At 32.7% G+C, this 21,837-nt stretch overlaps 2 protein-coding genes across 3 annotated transcripts in view; one reads left to right on the plus strand and one right to left on the minus strand.

Moving 5' to 3' along the window:
• The window catches only part of ca12 (carbonic anhydrase XII), a 34,852-nt gene extending 32,446 nt beyond the window's left edge, over positions 1-2,406 (minus strand). Inside the window, exon 1 of one of the 2 annotated variants that reach the window (XM_067379009.1) lies at positions 2,345-2,406. The gene's annotated coding sequence lies outside the window, so the exon portion shown is untranslated. The remainder of the gene's footprint in view (positions 1-2,344) is intronic. The other variant, XM_067379007.1, reaches the window with a different exon arrangement.
• On the plus strand, positions 1,760-19,645 carry usp3 (ubiquitin specific peptidase 3). The gene is made up of 15 exons (XM_067379005.1): positions 1,760-2,420; positions 6,860-6,920; positions 7,156-7,299; positions 7,434-7,517; positions 7,618-7,699; positions 9,185-9,267; positions 10,214-10,327; positions 11,023-11,136; positions 13,481-13,627; positions 16,264-16,370; positions 16,455-16,535; positions 16,627-16,745; positions 16,832-16,945; positions 18,250-18,317; positions 18,498-19,645. Exons 1-15 carry the CDS (start codon positions 2,330-2,332, stop codon positions 18,661-18,663), a joined length of 1,575 nt encoding a protein of 524 aa, XP_067235106.1. The 5' UTR covers positions 1,760-2,329; the 3' UTR covers positions 18,664-19,645.
• The last annotated feature ends 2,192 nt before the right edge of the window (positions 19,646-21,837 follow it).

The following is a 21,837-nucleotide window of genomic DNA, read 5'->3' on the forward strand; positions in this document are numbered from 1 at the left end:
CAAAAAAAACGAAATAATGACTTATTTAGTGATGGCCGATTTCAAAACAGTGCTTCAGGAAGCATCGGAGCGTTATGAATCAGTGTGTCAAATCAGCTGTTCGGAGCGGCAAAGTCACGTGATTCCAGCAGTTTGGCGGTTTGACACTCGATTCGAATCATCATTCGACACACTGATTCATAACGCTCCGATGCTTCATGAAGCAGTGTGTAACATGGTTAGTAGATATGGGAAGAAGGAGGCGGGAACCGGCGAACATTCAACAAAACTTTAATATAAAATAAACAAAGAACAAAACGAAAGTAATGCCGGCAGACCCTCACGGACGTCTGCCGGCCACACAAACATAATAAAACATAAAATAAAGTCCAGGCCTGGTCCTCTCTCGTCCTCCACGGTAGTCGCTCCTCCTTTTATGCTCCCGGAGCTCCTCCGTGAGGGACTCAAGGCCGGTGCGCCTCCCAGGTGAAGCTCATTAACACTCGCGCCACCGGCCTCGCGCCATTCCCTCACGGCTCTCGCCCGCCCTGGTCGCCACACAGTGTTTTGAAATCGGCCATCACTAAATAAGTCGTTATTTTGTTTTGTTTTTTGGAGCACCAAAAATATTCTCGTCACTTTATAATATTAATATTGAACCACTGTACTCACATGAACTGATTTAAATATGTTTTTAGTACGTTACATTAATGGATCTTGAGAGAGGAAATGTCATTGCTGGCTATGACTGAGCCATAGGATTTCAACAAAAATATCTTAATTAGTGTTCCAACGATTAATGAAGGTCTTACGGGTGTGGAAAGGCATGAGGGTGAGTAATTAATAACATTATTTTCATTTTTGGGTGAACTAACCCTTTAATTTTATCATACTGTTAACCATAGTTTTATGTTTCTCTGCAGAAATCAAATAAAATGAAAAAAGAAATGAATAAATAATAATAATAAATAATAGTAATAAAATAATAATAATAAAATATTAAAAATAATAATAATAAAAAATAAAATGAAAATAAAATAAATAAATAAAAGGTTAATATTTACAGAACAGATTTTATTACATAGTTAGCCATAATGTTTATCTTCAAAAATAAAATAAATATGAAATTAATAAATAAAATAAAAAACAAATAAATGAATAAATAGGTGAACATTTACAGTTTTGTTTCTCTTCAGAAATAAAATAAAAATAATGAAATATGAAATAAATCAATACATAGCGATAATAAAAATAAAATGAACATTTGCAGAATTAATTTTATTATATTGTTAACCATAGTTTTATGTTTCTCATTAGAAATAAAAGGGGGGAAAATAAAATAAAATAAATAAAATAAAATGAAAATAAATGAATAATAAAAAATATCACATTTACAGAATTTGTTATATTGTTAGTCATATTTTTACGTTTCTCCTCAGAAATATGATTAATTAAATAAATATAAGAAAAATTAAATAAAATGAAAAAATCAAGTTAATATTTACAGAATCTATTTTATTATACTGTTAGTCATACCTTCAAAAATGTGAAAAAAAAATTATAAAATAAAATGAAACTAAATAAAATAAAATAAATAAGTTAACATTTACAGTATTTATATTATTACACTTTAGCCATAGTTTCAAATATAAATATTTAACACATATTTCACTGTATAAATGGATCTTTACATTAATTACAGCTTGTTCCTTTTTATTTATATCAAAAAGTTTGAAAACACCTGCAATAAAATATTGATTTGTAGTGCATTTTCTCACTTAACAGCCACTATGAAGATTATCTTCCTGAGACATCAGTTCATATATCCACTTCCTCTCTCTCTCAATTTTCAACTTAAGACAAAAACAGGCTACAATAACATTAGTGTAAATACTTCATTCTCTCACTCTCAGCATCCTATTTATCACTGGTGTCCCTCCCTAAGGTCACATGGCCCTGGTTCTGTATTGAATCATGCCTTTTCTCGATTAACACACACTTGTGTGTAACTCCCATCCAAGTAAAATTTAAGCAAACTCAAGGTAGAGAGAATGAGCTGAGTGAAGACTGTCAAGTACGCTCCCTATCTAGACTGTATAGTCGTGCTCTGTGTAGGGAGCTCAGTGGGTTTTGAGACAGCCCGAGTCTGTGCATGCATGTCTGCTCTTTAAACCATAACATCACACTTAACTGCAAACACATTCATACGTTAAGGAATCTACCTGCTGCTAAGCGTAAACACACTCAGTGGCTTTTAAACATACACTTTCAGAGTTAAAACACAGAAATCGTCCAGAAGAGGACAGACAGACTGGGTTAGCTAGTGCTGCAGCTGCTAGCACACAGGCTCATGGAGTGCCCTCACCTCAACTCCAGTGTCTGTATGACGGTGGATCCGAGCCGATTCCCCAACGGTTCCCCTTCCTCATGGTGCTGTTCTGGTGAGTTAAACGCAGATACGAACGACTATTCACTAATAATAATCAATAACAAGTCAGTTTCCTGTGAATTAGCTCGAGCTAGCCGAGCCGGCTAGTGCTTCATTGCTCTCACAGCAGCAGCTCGCAACTTGCTAATTTGTGCGCAAATCTTATTGCTCTATGAACACATTTCAGGGAAATGTTTTGTTTTGAAATAATATTAAACGGTCGTCACATTAACTTTCCTTTCGCTTTCGTCTGTTTGCTTCAGAAAGTTGAGTCAGATAATCTGCTATTGGCTCTTTTATTTGTTACGTTATTTGTTTTATGTCGAGCTGCTGATTAAATATACAGACCTGCTGATTTACATGAAATTACTAATATTTATCTTCATATGCAGTATTGTGAAGAAAATATAAAGCAGACCCTGATAAAATAAACCGGAAATAACGCCTGCAAACGTTTTTACAACATTAGTGCAATGTTAATGGATTAAATGAGTGCTTAAATGTGTAAAAGAATAAAAAAACACTATCTTCTCACCTTTGTTTTGGATTTGGTCAGTTACTGTAGATAGGAAAGTATTAAAAGTGGCCATAAAGCAAGTTATGCCAGGTGGAAAAAAGTACATTTCTATAATGTACTTAAAGTGCTCTATTTTCGTGCACCAAATTTGTACTTAATATACTAAAATGTGTTTAATATACTATCTCTGTATTTAAAAATGTATTTAGATACCACGTATAGTGCATTTGAACCCATAGTGTACTACAAGTGGTAGATAAATATATTTTTTAAATACAGAAATAGTATATTAAAAGCACATTTTAGTTCATATTTCATGGTGTCTCAAAATAGCACAGTTGAGTACACTTAGATGTACTTAAGATGATCTTAAAAAGTACTAAAGAAGAATTTTTTGTATATTAAGTACAATAGTAATGGTTATTTTTGGCCCCGCTCTTATAAGGGCCAGTTTGCTGAAAAATGTTCCTGAGGACATTCGAGGAGGTCTTAGAGAGACCTTTAAAGTAAACCATGAAGTCTTATGACAGCGAACTTGTGGAAAGAAAAGAAGTGCAGGATCTAGTGTCCGATCATCTGTGTTTTTCAAGATAATCTCCTTGAAGCGCATGCATTTCATATAGACCAAATAGGTTTATTAGAGAGATTATTTTTTGGGGTTCATGATATCAAATTTTATGAATATTTTTTGAAAGAAGCCTCTTATGCTCATCAAAACTGCATTTATTTGATCAAAAATACAGTAAAACAATGTAAAATATTATTATTTTAAAATAATTTATTCCTGTGATGGAATTTTCAGCATAATTACTCTTCAGTGTCACATGATCCTTCAGAAATCATTCTAATATGCTGATTTAATGCTCAAGAAATTATTTTTATCAGTAGAATACGTTTGAAACATTATAAATGTCTTTACTGTCACTTTTGATCAGCTTAATGTGTCCTTGTTGAATAAAAGTGTTAATTTCTTTCCCAAACGTTTAGAAGGTAATGTATTTGTCTAAAATTTGACTATTTGGATTTTCAGCATGGATAAATCTGATAAATATCAATGCAGAATCATTTCCTTGTTTAACATGTTTTGTAGTGAATATAAACAAGGCTGTTTTACAATACAATATTGTTTACATATATTTTAATATTTACATACATAGATATATTTCGTCCATCTTGCTTTGTAGATGTCGGCATAGGCTATAAAAAAGCAAAAACAACACATCAGGTGTTTTAAAGAAAAATATTTATTGTTGTGCCTGCATTTCAAATGAAGAAAATACGTTAATACCAATAGCATCATCATATCATGCATCCCTTATTGAATTAAACGTGAAATTTTGATGTTGAAAGACTGAAATAGTATCTTTGTTTTATTTACAACTTCAAAAAATCTGTTTTTACAGCATATGATGTGTATTTTTGGTGGCAAGACCAGAGTCGAGATGAATTGTCATGTTAGATTACACTGAAAACACATGAACATTTTGGGCGTGACGCCCAGTGGCCCTTCCGCTCACCCATGGGACATGAGAAATGCCCCATATCTCATGTTTAACACATTTCACACTTATGAAACATGTCTTGTCAGAGACCCTTTCATTAATACTATTAAAAATACTTCATTTAAAATGATCGAAACAGAGCTATGAACTACTTAAATCCTATATAATTGAACATGGCTTTACTTTTACTCTACTTTGTGGCAGATTCTTTGGAAAAATCATACAAAATGTACCTGCTTAGGTGGTTTTGTTCCTAAATTAAAACTGATTTTGTTAGAACATCTTTTGTGTGAAGTACATTATATAAAGCATGTTACAATAGCACAGCATTATTTCTTTCTTAATCAGCGCACAGCAGGTACGAGGAAACGCACGGGGTCTATTGACTTTTTCCACATTTGTTGGGTCGTGCACAGACCAGCATTCACGAGAATCGACCGTTCCTTAGCAACGGCTAATTCAGATGCTTGTTGTGCACTCAGAAGGGAAGGTGATCAAGCCAATTAGAACAAAGCTCTCTCTCCCAGCAGGACACAGCTAGAGATTACTTTCACAGGAGGTTAACATGCCGCCTTAGCTCTTCAACAGCGCAAACGTCTTTATACACTGGGTTCATGTTTTTGTATGTGGATTCATACATTTCGTCACCTTGGAATTATAAGGTTCTATCTAACATTTTTGTCAAAATTGAGTTATTCACATATTCTTATTCTGTGACAACTTATTTACATTATGTGATGTTTAAGTTGTCCATTTTGGGACTTTTTATTTAGAAAACCAAATGGTTATACCTAGAAAGACGTATGGAGTGCAAAAACTTTGAAGCTCAATATCTCAAAAATGGCTCCGAATGCAGATAGAACCTTATAAATCCAAGGTGATGAATTGACCCTTCGTAAAGACCCGCCCCCCTTAGTTACTGTTGCTTTGTCCGACAAGCCATGGTGCTGTCACGCCATACAGAGTGAAAAATACATTGAGGAGCAAAGAGGACACTGACAACACGTCGACAGAGCAGGTTACTCATGATATTAAACAAAGTCCCAGCTTTCCAGTTGTGTAATTTTTAAAGAAATTTGAACTATAAAAACCATTTTGTGGCTCTTTAATGTGTCGTGAAAGATTGCTGTAGCGCCTCAGCTCAAGCGGCTCGTGAACCGATCATCTCTTCATACTAGTTAATTTATAGCATCAAATAAACGTGAATGAACATAAGAAGGAATGTTGTTTCAAACACGGAAAGACGTCAGTACACACCATTTTTCAAGTTCAAGTCCACCGAGGTTAATCTTCTAACTCCTGACTGCTTTGTCGGACAAATGGCGGATTCGGCGTTAAGATTGGTTAGATCGCTTGTCAATCAAACTCCCGGCGAAGTGTCAATTGTTAAATGGCAAGTTTTATTTGTAAAATTATGTTTTGGAGAGAAATAATTCTAAAAGCATTATAAAAATATGAAGAATTATACAAATGTTTACCCCCCCCCCCCCCAAAAAAAAAAAAAAACAAAAACAAAAAAACAATTAATAAATAAAAGAGAATGTGTATGTCTAACACATTTTTAAATGTAATATTTTTTATATTCTTAAAGAAAAAATTATACAAATACAGAAAAAAATAAATGTGTATATATAAAAAATATGTATATGTGTGTGTATGTATGTATATATATATAAATATATATAAATGTGTATTTTTTTTATTTTGTAATATTAAGCCCAAGAGAAGAATGTGTTTGTAGTATAGAGCTTGAAAAAAAAGTTAAAATTTTTTTTTTTTTTAATTAATTACAAATATTGAAAAAAAGGTAAAAGTATTCAAAAAAAAAAAAAGAAATGTATAGTTTTATACATTTATAAAATGTCATATTATATCATGGATGTTACTCCTATATATTTTGATTTTTAATTTTTATTTATTTATTTATTGGTAATTTATAGCCCAAATGACTAGTATAGAGCTTGAAAATTATTTTGGGAGAAAAGAAATGATGTAAATATTCACGCGAATTTCGTCAGTAAAGCAGGTTCCCTGATTACTGGTAAATCGCCATCACCTGCTTTCAAATGGAGCGCCATTTAATAGACAGAGCCGTAGTTCACTAACAAGCCACGCAATATCGCGTTCATATCGCAGATGAATCGCCTTCGATAATGAACGCGATATTGCGTAGCGTGACAATCACATGCGATATATCGCCCAGCCCTAATTACTATAATATTATACAAATAGAAAAAATGTGTGTGTGTGTGTGTGTGTGTATATATATATATAAGAGCTTTATAAAGAGAGAGAGCTTTATAAATATAAGCCCAAGAGAAGCTGAAAATGATATCAATTTTTTTAAGTTATTCAAAAGAAGAAAAGATTGTCTGGTTTTATATATATTGGAAAATAAAACACATATTTGTATTTATTTATTTATTTTTGTAGTTTGCCGGTCAAACAAAAGCCCGTGGGTTTGCCTGACGTGCTTGAACGTGCATTGCGGAAGGTGAGTGCTTAAATTGATATTTTTAGTCTATATAATTTACATTCAGGTGTAAATCCATAGTTCCTTGATTTAGTATTGTGAAGAATTATATTTAGGCTGTATTAAAATATTAACATGTATAAAATATTACAATTATTTTAGTAAGTAAATTTGATTACAATAAATCAAATTTGAATTATTAACATTTTAAATTTCACACATATTGAAATTTCTTTGCATCTGTTTGCTGTGGCAGGTATGTTAACGGCCATGCCAAAAAGCATTTTGAGGATATTCAAGCTCCAGGTGGCAGTCAAAGGAAGCCAGAGCGAGAAAGGTTGAGCGAGAAGAGTCAGCAGCACTCTGTGTGTATGGACTGTAACAGTTTTAGCACATTCTGGTTGGTTTCTTTCCACAAATACTTTAAAACAAACAATTGATCTTAAAGGGACAGTACATACAATATTATCCAGTGAGCAGTGCTTCATCATATTCTTTTTGACCTTCACATTTTTTTGTTTTTTTCTTCTCTAGTTACAGATGTGATGAATTTGTGGTGAACGACACAAAACTAGGGCATGTGCAGAGGGTCAGAGAGCATCTTCAGAGTCTGGAAAAGTAAGACTGATGTTTGTCGAAGTACATCTGTTCAACAATCATCATCACATGAATACATTGTTGATAATTTTTTTGAATTTTTTATATTTTCTTTGTTCAGCTCTGTGTCTAATACCGACAGGCAGAGGAAGAGAAAGCTGTCAGACAGCTCTTCTCCTGACACCAAGCTGAAGAAAGACAACGTAAGTTAAATTGGATTGTAGATATGTGTGTAAAAGGGCCCAGTGTGCTAAGATGTGATTCAGAAAAACACCATACGACCATCTACATATCTCAGCACATATTTCATTGTTAATTATTCCCCACACCAATACTTATTTTATAATTCTATTAGGCCTAACATATAATAATAAAATGTGAAATGCTTCAAAAAATGTTTTTTGTAAAAAAAAAAAAAAAAAATATATGTATGTATATATGTATGTATATATGTATGTATATATGTATGTATATATGTATGTATGTATATATGTATGTATATATGTATGTATATATATGTATGTATGTATATATGTATGTATATATGTATGTATATATATGTATGTATGTATATATGTATGTATATATATATATATATATGTATGTATGTATACATGTATGTATGTATATGTGTATGTGTATATATATATATGTATATGTGTGTATGTATATATTTATATATATTTATGTGTATGTATATATTTATATGTATATATATGTATATATATGTATGTATATATATATGTATGTATATATATATGTATGTATATATATATGTATGTATATATATATGTATGTATGTATATATTTATATGTATATATATGTATATATATGTATGTATATATATGTATGTATGTATGTATATATATATGTATGTATGTATATATATATATGTATATATGTATATATATGTATGTATATATATGTATGTATGTATATATATATATGTATATATATATATGTATGTATGTATGTATATATGTATATATATGTATATATATATATATATATATATGTGTATGTATATATGTATATATGTATGTATATATGTATATATATATATATATATATATATATATATATATATACATACACACACATACAAAATTCTATTTTATATTACATATATTATGTATTACTTATATTTTTTTAGTAATTAATTATTATTTTATTATAAACATTTTAAGCCCAAAAGAAGACGATTATTTTACATTTAGGTCTAGCATAGAGCTTTAAAATATTAAAAAATACTTGGGAGAAAAAAATTTATTTATTTTAAAACATGAATTAAATGTGTGTGTAATAATGAATATAATAATTTAATAAAATACAACAAATAGTAAAAACATATATATATATATATATATATATATAAAATATTATTATTTTTTTTATTTGTTTTTTGTTTTATTATTAATTATATATCTTTTTTCCCCAAATATAAAACATTGAAACACATTTAATATAACTTAAAAATATTAAATATATAAATAAAAATACATAAATAATGTACACTTCATAGAAATCTCTAGTGATGCCACTGTTAAAAAGTATTTGGATTTTTGCTTTGTACATTTAATTAGTGATGTGTATACTATACGTTCACTTTTAATTAAACTTGTATGTATGCATCATTTGTCATCATTGTGTGCTGGTTCCATAATTTTTCTGAAATGTCTCCACACAGGACGGCACTCTAGCACATTGTGCCACAGGCCTCCGCAACCTGGGCAACACCTGCTTCATGAACGCCATTCTCCAGTCCCTGAGGTGAGAGCAACCCTCACGACCCCCAGCCAAAGACAGCCGGCGATGTGTATCCTGGCAGGGTGTGGGTGGCCCGGCTGGAGGAGGTTGAATGGCTTCCTGCTCTCTGCTGGCGGATAACTGTGCCTCTGTGGCCAGTGAGCTGGCTGGAGTAGAGTTTGATGGGGAGCCAGGTGACGGATTAGGCTGTCTGCCTGCTCACCACAGCCAACCTTACACTGGCCGGGCCGATGGCTAAACCGCAGCGAGTAGCTCATGCCAAATATATAAACCATTAGGCCTGTGTTATTGTGAACTAGTGAGGGAAAGCATTTATTTCACCGCAGTTACACTACCTTTTTTTTTTTTTTTTTACTCAGCAAGGCTACATTAAATTGATCAAGAGTTGACAGTTAAGATTTTACATTTATAAAATATATATTTCAAATAAATTCTTTCCACAAAATTATCAAGCAGCACAACTTTATTTTAACATTGATAATAATAATAAATGTTTCTTGAGCAGCAAATCAACATATTAGAATGATTTATGAAGGATCATGTGACACTGAATGATGCTGGACATTCAGCTTTACCATCACCGGAATAAAAACAAAACAAATCAAAAAATCTTACTGACCCCAAACCTTTTAAAGGTAGTGTATGTGCTTTTGCTTTCAGATTTTTAATCTGTCATGGGTCTTTTTATTGCCGAGCTGTCATTGGTTTTATGGCTTGAATGATGTCTAAATCAAAAAAAAAAAAAAAATCCTTTCCATTTGCTCACTTTTGCTGGTCATGATCCATGGAAAGGGAAGCTTTGGAAGGTTTTCATAGTATTCTGGCATATTGTTGATGTTTAGTTTGCCTTTGGAAAGATATACTAAATAAGGATTTTTCGTAAGGATTTTGAGTCATGTCAGAGACAGATCTGTTTAGTTAAACGCTGGTTTTTGTTTCCTGTCTCCAGTAACATCCAGGTGTTCAGCTGTTATTTCAAGGAGCTGCCCTCAGTGGCCTTACGAAGCGGGAAAACGGCAGGAAGGAGAATGTACCACACCAGAAGTCAGGGGGACAGCAGTGTGTAAGGTCCTCTCCACTGAATGGCAAAAGGGGGGGTTCGAGTGGTGTCCTTTATTTTAAGGAAAATTGTCAAAACACTTTTCCTAGTGTAAGCTCTTACAGTATTGTATACGCAAGGTTTAATCCATGGCTAACTGTGCATTAAACGATTTGAATGTATGACATGGAGGCAAAGAACCGCCCATATGTGAAGAGGAGTGCATTATAATAGTTTAATGCACAGCTAGCAGTGGATTATCCCGCTTATACCATTGCCAGCATTGACAACGTAAAGCTGTTAAATAATATAAATAAGATATAAAATGGCTGAATTACTGAAATTTCAAATGTATTTTTTTTATTTAAAATATTTTTAAATGCAATTAAAAAAAAAGAAGGACTTTTTAATTTTTTATTTTAGTTATATGTAAAATAAGTTTTGCCCAAGAATATGTAAAATTATTAACATGATAAATACTAATAGGGAAACCTATATTGCAATTTATACAATTTTTATATATATATACATGTTGTTGTTACTTTGTGTATTTTATTTATGGTTTTTCAGGATGAGGGCAGCCCATTTATTTTGTCATCCTAAACACACAATTATATGTTGAGATGCATTGTATTATTTGCATTAATCATTGTTGCTTGAATGTATCAGTCCCTGTAATGTCCATTAAAATGCCTGTGTTTGTCTGCTCTGTTGTGCAGATCTCTGGTCGAGGAGTTCAGGAAAACACTCTGTTCACTTTGGCAGGGCAGTCAGACTGCCTTCAGCCCAGATGCCCTCTTTTATGTCATCTGGAAAATAATGCCAAGTTTCAGGTATCATAAAATCATACAGTTTATTGCAATTTTTCCTTGGATTTGTCATCCTGAGTTTTTATGAGATATGGTTCAAATTATATATGGTGAAACTAACTGCAAGTTGCACCATATTGCAATTACATTTTTCAATATTCAAGAAAAATTATTAGTCTGTTTTGTCCATTTTTGCTACCGTTATGGACTTTTTGATGGCCGAAATCTCAGAAAGCTGGATGGCCGATAGCTGTTATAATAAAGCTAATATATATGATTTCACACTATTTAATTTAAAGATAGTTTCTTCAATGAAATTTCTTTTACATAATGTTTACTAATGTGAAGTTATATAATTTAATATTAAATAACTTGAACTTGACTAAATAAAAAAAATAAGTAAACAGATTTATTCTTTAGATAGGAACTTCTTGATTTTGTAATTATATAGTAATTTTCAAAAACGGAAGTAAACACTCTAACCAAGAGTGCACTCAGTAATTGTGTGCACACTGGGGAAATCATGTTTTTGCAAAAAAAGGGAAAATTTTAAAGAGTACACCCCCTCTGAACAAATACAAAAGATGTGTTTTCTTTATGCTCACTAATACAATTCATGGAAAGATGGCAAAACTAAAATGTATTAAACATATTATACATAGTAAAAACTGAGAAATATATGTCATTAATAGCCATAAAATAAGTAAATTAGCCAATTTTGTTTAAATTAAGGATTGCAGAAATGAGTAAACCCTAGATTTAATTCAACAAATTCAATTCTAGTACTTAATATGCCCTCCATAATTTTGAACATACTGCTCTGACCCTTCTTGACACGGATTATACAAGTTCATGACAAATTGTCACATCTGTCTTGTTTAACTCCTGGATGATGAGCTCCTTAAATGCCCTGATCTTTAATGTTGCTCAACTCGTCTCTACAGAATTCCCCACAGGAGCTCAAGAGTGTTAAGATTGAGTGCAATAGATGTCCACAGAAAGTTTTTCAGCTTGGGAGAATGCATATCCTCATTATCATGTTGAAAAAATGCCCAACAATACATGGAATGAGGAAAGGGTAACATCTTCTGTTTCAAGTTTGTGTATTAAATTACACAGTGGTGTGGGAATTCATGGCAGCATTGATAAAGCACAACTCCCTCACACCTTCAGCACTCATTCATCCCTATATAAGAGCTTTACTACCACTGAACTTTACTGTGGGAACCAGGCACTTCTCACTGTACTCCTCCTCTAGCAACACCAGAACATTTTGGATGCTGTTAAATCCAAAATGATTGATTTGGTATCATTAGACCAGAGTATTGATTCCCAGAATCTATATTTTGTAAGTATAGGCTTTGGAAATGGCTAACTGACTTTATTGTGCTTTGGCTACAGTAGGTACAACCTCAACCATGCATGTCATTTCTGCAGGTTGCATCTTACTCTTTTGAGATAAACAGACACTCTTTTCATATCTTTTGCACTGAGACACTCGCTTGGTATTTCTCCTGCTCTTTGTCTAGCAAAAAATCCCTCATCACTAAATGAAAGCTTAAAATGAAGGCCTGATTATTTCAGGGGCCTTGTCACAAGTCCATTGTTTTTGAATTTCTGTGTTACTTTTGCTATATTTTCACACTTAAAATAATGATTTGGTAATCCTCTTGTACCACTGTCCTCTTTTGTGTTAAGAAATAAGTCTCCTGACATTTCTCTCCCAAGTGCTTCCATTGTTGTCAGCATTAAGTCTGAGAATGATTCAGTGGACTATATAACACTTTTAATTGTCAAGAAATTACTTCTCTTTAAATGTTTTGGTTCAACATACTTACCTGTCGATCAAACATTGCCTTAAACTTACACCAGAACATTTTTATTTAGTTTTATTTATTAACTTTTAGGAGGGTGTACTCATTTTTACTACACAACATTTTATCACATTGATAAGAAAGTCTTATTTTCCTGAATAATTTTGACATGCTTCTTTGGTAATTTATTAAGCGGACTTGCTGGAACATTATATTTCTAAAGAACCCTCACATGTCTTCTAAGTAACTGAGTAATTGCTGACTTTCAGAAGTTTCAGAGGGGTGCAGTCATTTATGCTGTGCACTGTATGTCAGTCACTGATGTTTACTTTCTATTTTATGTATGACGTATTAAATATTACATTTTAAATGTCAATGTTTAAATTTGACTTCGCTAAATAATATTTAAATATATAACATTTTGAAAAAAGGACAAAGTCAAACCATTTTTTTCTTTGAATTAACATGCACTAATGAATCTTCAAAAAATGGCAAGAATTTTTTTAAGAAAGTAAATGGATTCATTTTGACTGTTTAATTTGATGGATTTGCAGGGGTTACCAGCAACAGGATGCTCATGAGTTCCTGCGTTACCTGCTGGATCATCTCCACCGAGAGATGCAGGGAAGCAAGAACGGGTCGCCCAGTCCCGCCCTGACCCCGGACCGACCCAAACATGCCTCCGAGAGCAAATGCTGCATGTACGATACCACTTTGAACACATATATTTGTAATTTCTACTCCCATGTCCACCTTTGTTTGGACAAACAGGTAGCCCTGCCTAAAACTTAAGCCTCCTTTCCACTATCTTCGACATTTGCATACGATTTTCACATTTTATGCCCTAGTGGCAGTTGTATGGAACTTTCAAACTGGTCATAAAGCAGCTGTTACCCACTGCTAATTTAACCCTCTGGTCTTCTTCAGTCAAAAATTACCGAAAAATTTTATGTTTGGAAATTTTATAATTTTTTGCTTTATAGGAATAGGATGACACTTGGTGACTTATGTCACATTAAATATATGAACACAAAAAATCATGATTCGGATATGTTAAAGGGTTGAAAAAAAAGTCACACATGGCTCCTTCACGGTCAAAAAAGACCGATATAGGAAATGAATGGGAAATACGAAAAAAAATCTGTCAAAACAAACTTTTTACAAATCAACCACTGTGCAGAAAAAAAAGTGACCAGCATGGACAGAATATGGTAAAATTGAGCCAAAAGACTCAAATAAGAGGTTGAGATCAGATCAGATCCAGATTTATTAAGCTGTGATAAAACATACCTGTTCATTTTTGTTACACATAAAATCAAAATTCAATAAAAATGTAACAAAATGTCCTGTTGACTGTAGTAAAATTAATGCAAAAATCCAAATCCACAACTTAATAAAAATAAGTATTTATGTCTAAAACCACTGCAAAATTTGTAAGCCACTTTTTTATTGAACTATATAGGAATCTAGTGGTTACACCATGGCATTACACAAGTTTTTCTTTTTTTACTCCCACCAGATGGCACTAATCTACCTTCAAAAAATTGGATTTTAAATCCCTTGTCTCTATTTTAACATGGAATACTGCTTTAATTGAAAAATAATTTTAATTAAAAAATTTATTAGAAATAAATTGCTTTATTTTCAATGGGGAAAAAATAGCTAATAAAAATGGTATAAATATTGCATAGTATCATAAAATTACCATCAAAATTTTAAATGATAATCAAAAAATATTATTGAGCAAAAATATATTATATAGATTTTCCTGAAAAACAAAAAAAAGTTACATTTTAAGGCTTCGTCATTTTTGACCGTGAAGGAGCCTAGTGTGAACACTAAACGAAGAGGACCAGAGTGTTAAAATGAATTAAGGATTTGAATGCAAAATAAATGACGCCCAATATGTCTGAAAGAAAAACACAATAAGTTTCTAGGGCTAATCAACGTAATTAATTATTATTTGTTGCAGAATTATTCATAACCGGCATTTTAATACTGGTAAAATAGTAATACTGTTAATTCTTCCCTCGCGCTCACAGTGTTGGTTACAATACAGTCACGTTCAGTCAGGCGGTCCCATACGGTCTAGCCGCAGAAATTCAAATATTTCAACACATCCAAAGCATATGGTTAGAACGCCACAATGCTTCCATACTACTTGACATCAAAAATGAATTACTTCTGGTCAGTCGCTTGTCAGAAATTGTGGAAGGGCAGCTTTACGTGATAGGTTGAGCAAGAAGTAGATATTTAGGACTAATCGAACAAACAAACAGCGTTTTTTGAAAGCACCACAGTAGCAGAAAGTCTTAATCTACAAAAAAAATAAAAAATTGCACAACTTGTCTTCAGTAAACTACATTTTTTCCTAGTCAAAGCGGCACACAGATGGTTCGGGGCAAATTTCTAATTCGAGGTTGGTCTATCTCAGCAGGCCGCCCCTCGTTTCATATCTCCCCTGCTAGTTTAGTGAGTTCGTGGGCAGCAGTGATAAAGATAACTCTTTACGGCACGCGGAGGGAAGTCTCTTTCGTATACAGAGACGGCTGTTCCCACACTTGCCTGCTGCTAGAGCAGAGCCACCCTGTTGTGTTTGTATTAATAGCTGCTGACAAGTGAGGAAGCCCCCAGCCACGGGCTGCGAGGGTGACCTGAGTGGATTTGCCGGGGTTATTGAAAAGGAAGTGCAGTGTTGTGTCGTGCTCACTGGATTGTGCCGAACAAAATGGCAGGTTAATCCTGCTGCGAATAGACGGACTAGATGTGCTTTCATAAGGGCCGGATTCTGTTGAACACTCTTGAACGCTACTCATGTGGGTTTATTTAAAGGGGACCTATTATGCACTTGTTCAAAGTCTTGATTTTGGTTTTGGGCTCTACTAGAATTGTTTTTTATGCTTGAATGTTCAAAAAAACACTATTTTTCATAGATTTTACATTGTTGCAGCACCTCTCTTCTCAGTCTGTCAGTAATGCTCAGTTTAGTTCCTGTCTCTATGAAGCTCCTCCTTCCAAAAAGCACAATGCGCTCTGATTGGTTGGCTGGAGCAGTGTGTTGTGATCGATCAACCACTTCGAGTGTTTTTCAGAAATGCCACGCCCTTACCATAACCGCGAGTTTCAACACACTACTAAGGCAACTCAACCAGGCTTCACCCCGTTTTTGCTTATGCCTTGAGCGGGAATTATTTACATGAGGGATATTGTGACGTGTTCATTCCCAGAAGAAAACTCAAGACTATGAACACAGTGCGCACTGATATAGACAATAACTCCCTTTGGAGTGATAACAGGACCCCTTTAGTAAAGCAAAGCAGTTTTGCTTTTCTTCTAGAAATGGGACCTCCACTATCGTTACATCTGTGTTTGGTGGCATCCTACAGAATGAGGTGTACTGCTTGATATGTGGCACGGAGTCTCGAAAATTTGATCCATTCCTAGGTGAGTTGTCAATCTGGTACATCAGCTCTAAAAGCTTTGTCGGCCTTCGTTGCCATGGTTACGCTAAATCTCGGTCTCCTCCAGATCTTTCATTGGACATTCCCAGTCAGTTCAGAATCAAGACCACAAAAGACCAAGAGCCGGGGCCAACGTGCACTTTGAGAGGTAAGAGATGGTATTAGAAACTATTAAATTCAGTTCATATTCTTCTCCGCCGACACTAAGAGGATGTGTGCCGTCTCTCTGCCGGCTACAGATTGCCTTTATAGTTTCACAGACCTTGAGGAACTCGACGAAACTGAGCTCTACATGTGTCACAAGTGCAAAAAGCGACAAAAGTCCACCAAGAAATTCTGGATCCAGAAACTGCCCAAGGTGACAGAAGTGTAGAAATTTCCAGTTTTTAAATAACATGTTTCCTGTAGTTTTTAACGGTTATATGATGTCTTGTCCCGGTGCAGGTGCTTTGTTTGCATCTGAAGAGGTTCCACTGGACAGCGTTTCTGAGGAATAAGATTGACACCTATGTAGAGTTTCCCATGCGTGGCCTTGACATGAAAAGCTACTTGTTAGAGGTGAGAGCAAACCATTTAATTCTGTTAATTCTGTAATAATTGTAACTTGGTAACTTGTAACTGTTTTCTTTGCACTTATTTAATATATAAACATCATTATATTTAATTAAATTAAATTAAAATGATTATTTATAATTATAATAGTACTATAAAGTGTAATATATAAATATATATTATACTATTACTTTATATATGAAGTAATTAAATATTATTTAAATATTATATGTATAATCTTATATTAAAGAATACAATTATATATATAACATTATAATTATACATATATAATTGTGTGTGTAATAGTTCTCTTAAAATAAATTAACATATTTTAAAATAATTTAATAATTTATATTTCTCATGATCATATCATATAATCAAATAATTATATAAATTACAATTGTATTATTATATTTATATAATATGTAAATATTAGATAACAATAAATAATTACTATAATATTTATGTGTTAGATTGATTGGGATTACAAATATTCTACCTATTATTGAGATTTTGATCTAACAATATGTAATTTTAAATGAAATATAATTGCATTCTTGAATAATACAAAATATTAAAAATAATTGACATCAAATATTACTATTAAATATGAATTATACTTTTTGTTATTTTGTTATATTTAATATTTAAATAAACAAGTGTATAATAATACGATTACTATTATTTATTTGTAGTAAATAAAATAATATACATATTATATTACTGTTTGTTTTTTATATCATTTCAATAAACAAGTATATAATATACAAGTATATAATACTATTATTATACTATTTAATATTTATATAAACATAAGGATATAATAATAAATAGTTATTATTATTATTAATATTTATCTGTATAAAAGTAGTAAAATAATACAATATTCATATTATATTGTTATATATAATTGATATAAACCAGTATATAAGCACAATTTTTATTATTAATATTTACTTGTAAAGTAGTAAAATAATAAAATAATATTCATATTATATTACTTTGAATTATTAATTATAATAGTTATGTTTATTTAAATATGAAAAATAAGTCTAAGTAGATAATAATAAATACAGTTACTATTATTATTTATTTATATATATATATATATATAATGTATTAAAATAAGTATTAAAGTAATATTCATATTTCTCTACTACATATATATAAAAGGTATAAGTAATTATACCTTTTAATGGATATGATTAAAATTATTGCAATAATATTATATAATTAAATGTACTTTTTATTATATGACGATTTTGTTATATAAAATGTAAATGTTATAACAATTATGTAATCATGCTCAGCCTGAAAACAGCTTGCCTGAGAGATGCCTGTATGACCTTGCTGCAGTGGTGGTGCATCATGGATCTGGGTAAGTACAGGCTTGTAGTATACAGTACAACTCATTCACCAGCCTGAACTTCTGTTTTGTTGTCATCCACTAGGGGGGGATGTTATATCAGTAGCCGTTTCCTGTTATATCAATTCACACTCTGTACAGATAATCAGATCACAGATATATACGATATTCCATCTCCATCCTCTCCCGCAGCATCGGCTCAGGACATTACACAGCATACGGGCGTCACGAGGGCCGATGGTACCACTTCAACGACAGCACGGTCACTCTGGTCAGTGAGGAGGCTGTGCTGAAAGCCAAGGCCTACATTCTGTTCTACACAGAGCACAGCGATCAAGAGAGCCAACCCAAGCTTTAAGACTTCCTCCAGATCAGTTATTGGACCTTAATATGTGTGCCGTCATCTGTCTCATGTCTTATGCTATCCAGTTATGTTTTCTCCGTCACAGAACCTCAATATAAACCGAATTGCTGCTTACGTTTTGACTTGATGACTTGCGTTTAATAGACTGTCCCAGTTTTTTTTTTTTTTTCATACGCCATCAGTGTGAAATGAGATTCCAAAGGCAATTCTTCAGGGGGGATTTTTGTCCGCCGAAAAAATTGACTTTAGAATCAAAATGCTTTACGATTGATTTGTTTTTCCGTCGGCTGAATGATGACAGCTGTCACATTTGTGTGTCAGACACTGGCGTCTCCTCCTCACGCCAACGTTCTGCTCGCTGCTCCAGGAAAATTTCTTTCTGTTCAGCTCGGAAATTCATTCTTGTCCTCTGAGCCTGCTGTTCATTGATCTAGGTTGGCGTTGGAGGTATTTCCAAACCAAAACTTGAAATGTATGATTTTACGTAACAAAATGAGATGTCATTTGTATCACAAAGCAGCAGTTGACTCAAACACAGCTATCACCTCACTAATGTGAAAATGACTTTTGAAGGGTCCAGTATAGCTCACGTGTTTCGTTTCCTTTTATGCTTGAAAATGTCTGACCAGTGTACAGTTTCTGTCCTTTTAAGAATTAAAGGGATGCAGATTGTGCAGTTGATTTGTGTTTTTATTATATTCTTATCATTAAAACACATATAAGGAATTATTGTATTTACTGGTCCATTTTGAAGGGACCAACAGAGTTCAGTTTGAAGCTGAAATCCAGTGATTCGTTCTTCCTCGCAACCTTGTACCTTGTTAACATGATTTTGTTTCCAGAAGTTGTGCAAAACGAGCCAATCAGAATAGCTTGCCAAATAGAGAAAGTGCTTGCCATTTTTTGTGTGCAAATACGCATCAGATGGTCCGTGGGTGTGCCGACTTATGCTGGGATTAGCTATTCCCCACTTCCATATAAGTCATTGCAAATAGGGTAAAAATGTATAGATTAAACTGTGTTCCAAATTATTATGCAAGTGACATATCAGTAGGATTTCAGTACAATAAACATTCAGATTTTAGTTTTTCTAAGTAAGTGTTTATTTAAATATCCATGTCTTTTTAAATAACTGGTGTCAATCTCAGAAAAAATAATTTGCCAGGGCTACTTGGGTAAATGGAAACCCTACTTAAAGATGTTGTTCCACATTATTAAGCAAGTCACAGTTCTCATGCAATATGGGGAGGAAGAAAGATCTTTCTGAAGATGAAAAGCATGAAATGGTGCAATGTGCAAAAGGCATGAAAACAACTAATTTTGTGTGAAAACTGAATGCCGATTATTGAACTATCATAAGATTTGTGAGTGATTTAGAGCACAGCAGAACTCGATCACATAAAGGCTTATTAAGGAAAGTTCATGTCAACAAAATGAATTGTATTAAAAGAGCAGCTATAAAAAAAAAGCCAGTGTTGAGCAGCAAACAGGTATTTGAAGCTGCTGGCGTCTCTGGAGTCTTGAGAAGCTCCATGCAGGCTCGCAGTTGTGTGTAAAATTGCATTTTAGCCACCACTAACTAAAGCAATGATTAATAATGACAGACATCACAGCAGCAGGTTTATTAGGCTGCTGTCACTTTAAGATCTGATGCGCACACACACATCCGATGTCCTCAAAACTCTTTACAGTCATTCAAGACATTTTAAAAATCATTTAAAGGATTAGTTCACTTAATTTACACATAATTTACTCACCCTCAGGCCATCCTAGGTGTATATAACTTTCTTCTTTCTAATGAACACAATCTGAGTTATATTAATAATCGCCCTGATGCGCATAAGCTTTATAATGTTAGTGCACGGAAACCACCTGTTTGAAGCTCAGAAAAGTGCATCCATCCATCATAAGCGTACTCCACACGGCTCCAGGGGGTTAATAAAGGCCTTCTGAAGCGAAGCCAGGGGCGATTCTAGGATTTTGATTTTAGGGGGGCTCAGCCCCCAATAAGGGTATGATTAAAAAAATATTATTTGACTGACTGTTGCTCATTTGCAGACGTACTCCCGCACGACAAGAAAAAATGTTGTATATCCATCTACAATGAAATATAAATTATTTTAGTTTTTTAGCCTTTTAGCCTTTATAATCAACAATACGGTTGGATATTCATAAAGTCACCCCATGAAAATTGATTTCATTTTAAGTATTTTAACTAACCAGCTAATAATCATTAAGAATATAGACAAACCATGTATTAATGTAATTGTCTATTGGCAATATGATTAATCTGTTCTATATTTATTTCTATTTATTAAAAATAACAACATGAATTATCAATTTGCCACTTCTATAAATCAAGTACAAATCTAGTATAAATAGTATAAATCAAGAAAATCAAAAATCCCTTTACACTCCTCCTGATTCATTATTACTTAATACAAAACTATATTTAATAATACAAAACAAAATAACTCCACATTCTCTCTCTGGGCCATCTAGTGCTTTCAGACAATGATGTGTGTCATTTCTGTGCATGGCTGCATAATGTAATGTCAAAATGCATTATAATATGTCTGTAATTGGAAAAAGTAAATTAAAATAAATCATGATCGTTTTCTGAATCTAAAGTCAGTGGTGGACGAAGTACACAAATCAAGTACTTGAGTAAAAGTGAAAGTATTTAGTACTCGTTTTCAATTTAACTTGAGTGAAAGTACAAAAGTACTTGATTTTTAATGTACTTAAGTAAAAAAGTAATTGATGAATGTTTATTTTGTAATTTTATATAGGCCACTTATATAATTTAATTTAATATTATATTATATATTTTATATAATCCTATTGCTCAAAATAATTATGAATGATTATGAATTGTCAAAGATACATATGGCTAAATACATAACATTTTAAAAAATTGCAGCAAGGGGGAAGATGAATGTGCATGTGTTATTTTTATTTGTGTTAGAGTTGCACGATTCTGGATAAAATGAGAATAAAGGTTTCTTTTTGTTTCTTTTTTGTTGTTGTTGTTGTTTGTTTGTTTCAAATAGAAATCATGCTTCTCCCACGATTCTGAATAGACAATTAAACAAAATAGCCTATAATTATTTACTAGAGGACAAAATATTAATTGCTGCAGACAAATTAATTTAATTATTTAAAAAA

The sequence above is a fragment of the Chanodichthys erythropterus genome, chromosome 24 (assembly GCF_024489055.1).
Source record: "Chanodichthys erythropterus isolate Z2021 chromosome 24, ASM2448905v1, whole genome shotgun sequence".
Classification (NCBI taxonomy): domain Eukaryota; kingdom Metazoa; phylum Chordata; class Actinopteri; order Cypriniformes; family Xenocyprididae; genus Chanodichthys; species Chanodichthys erythropterus.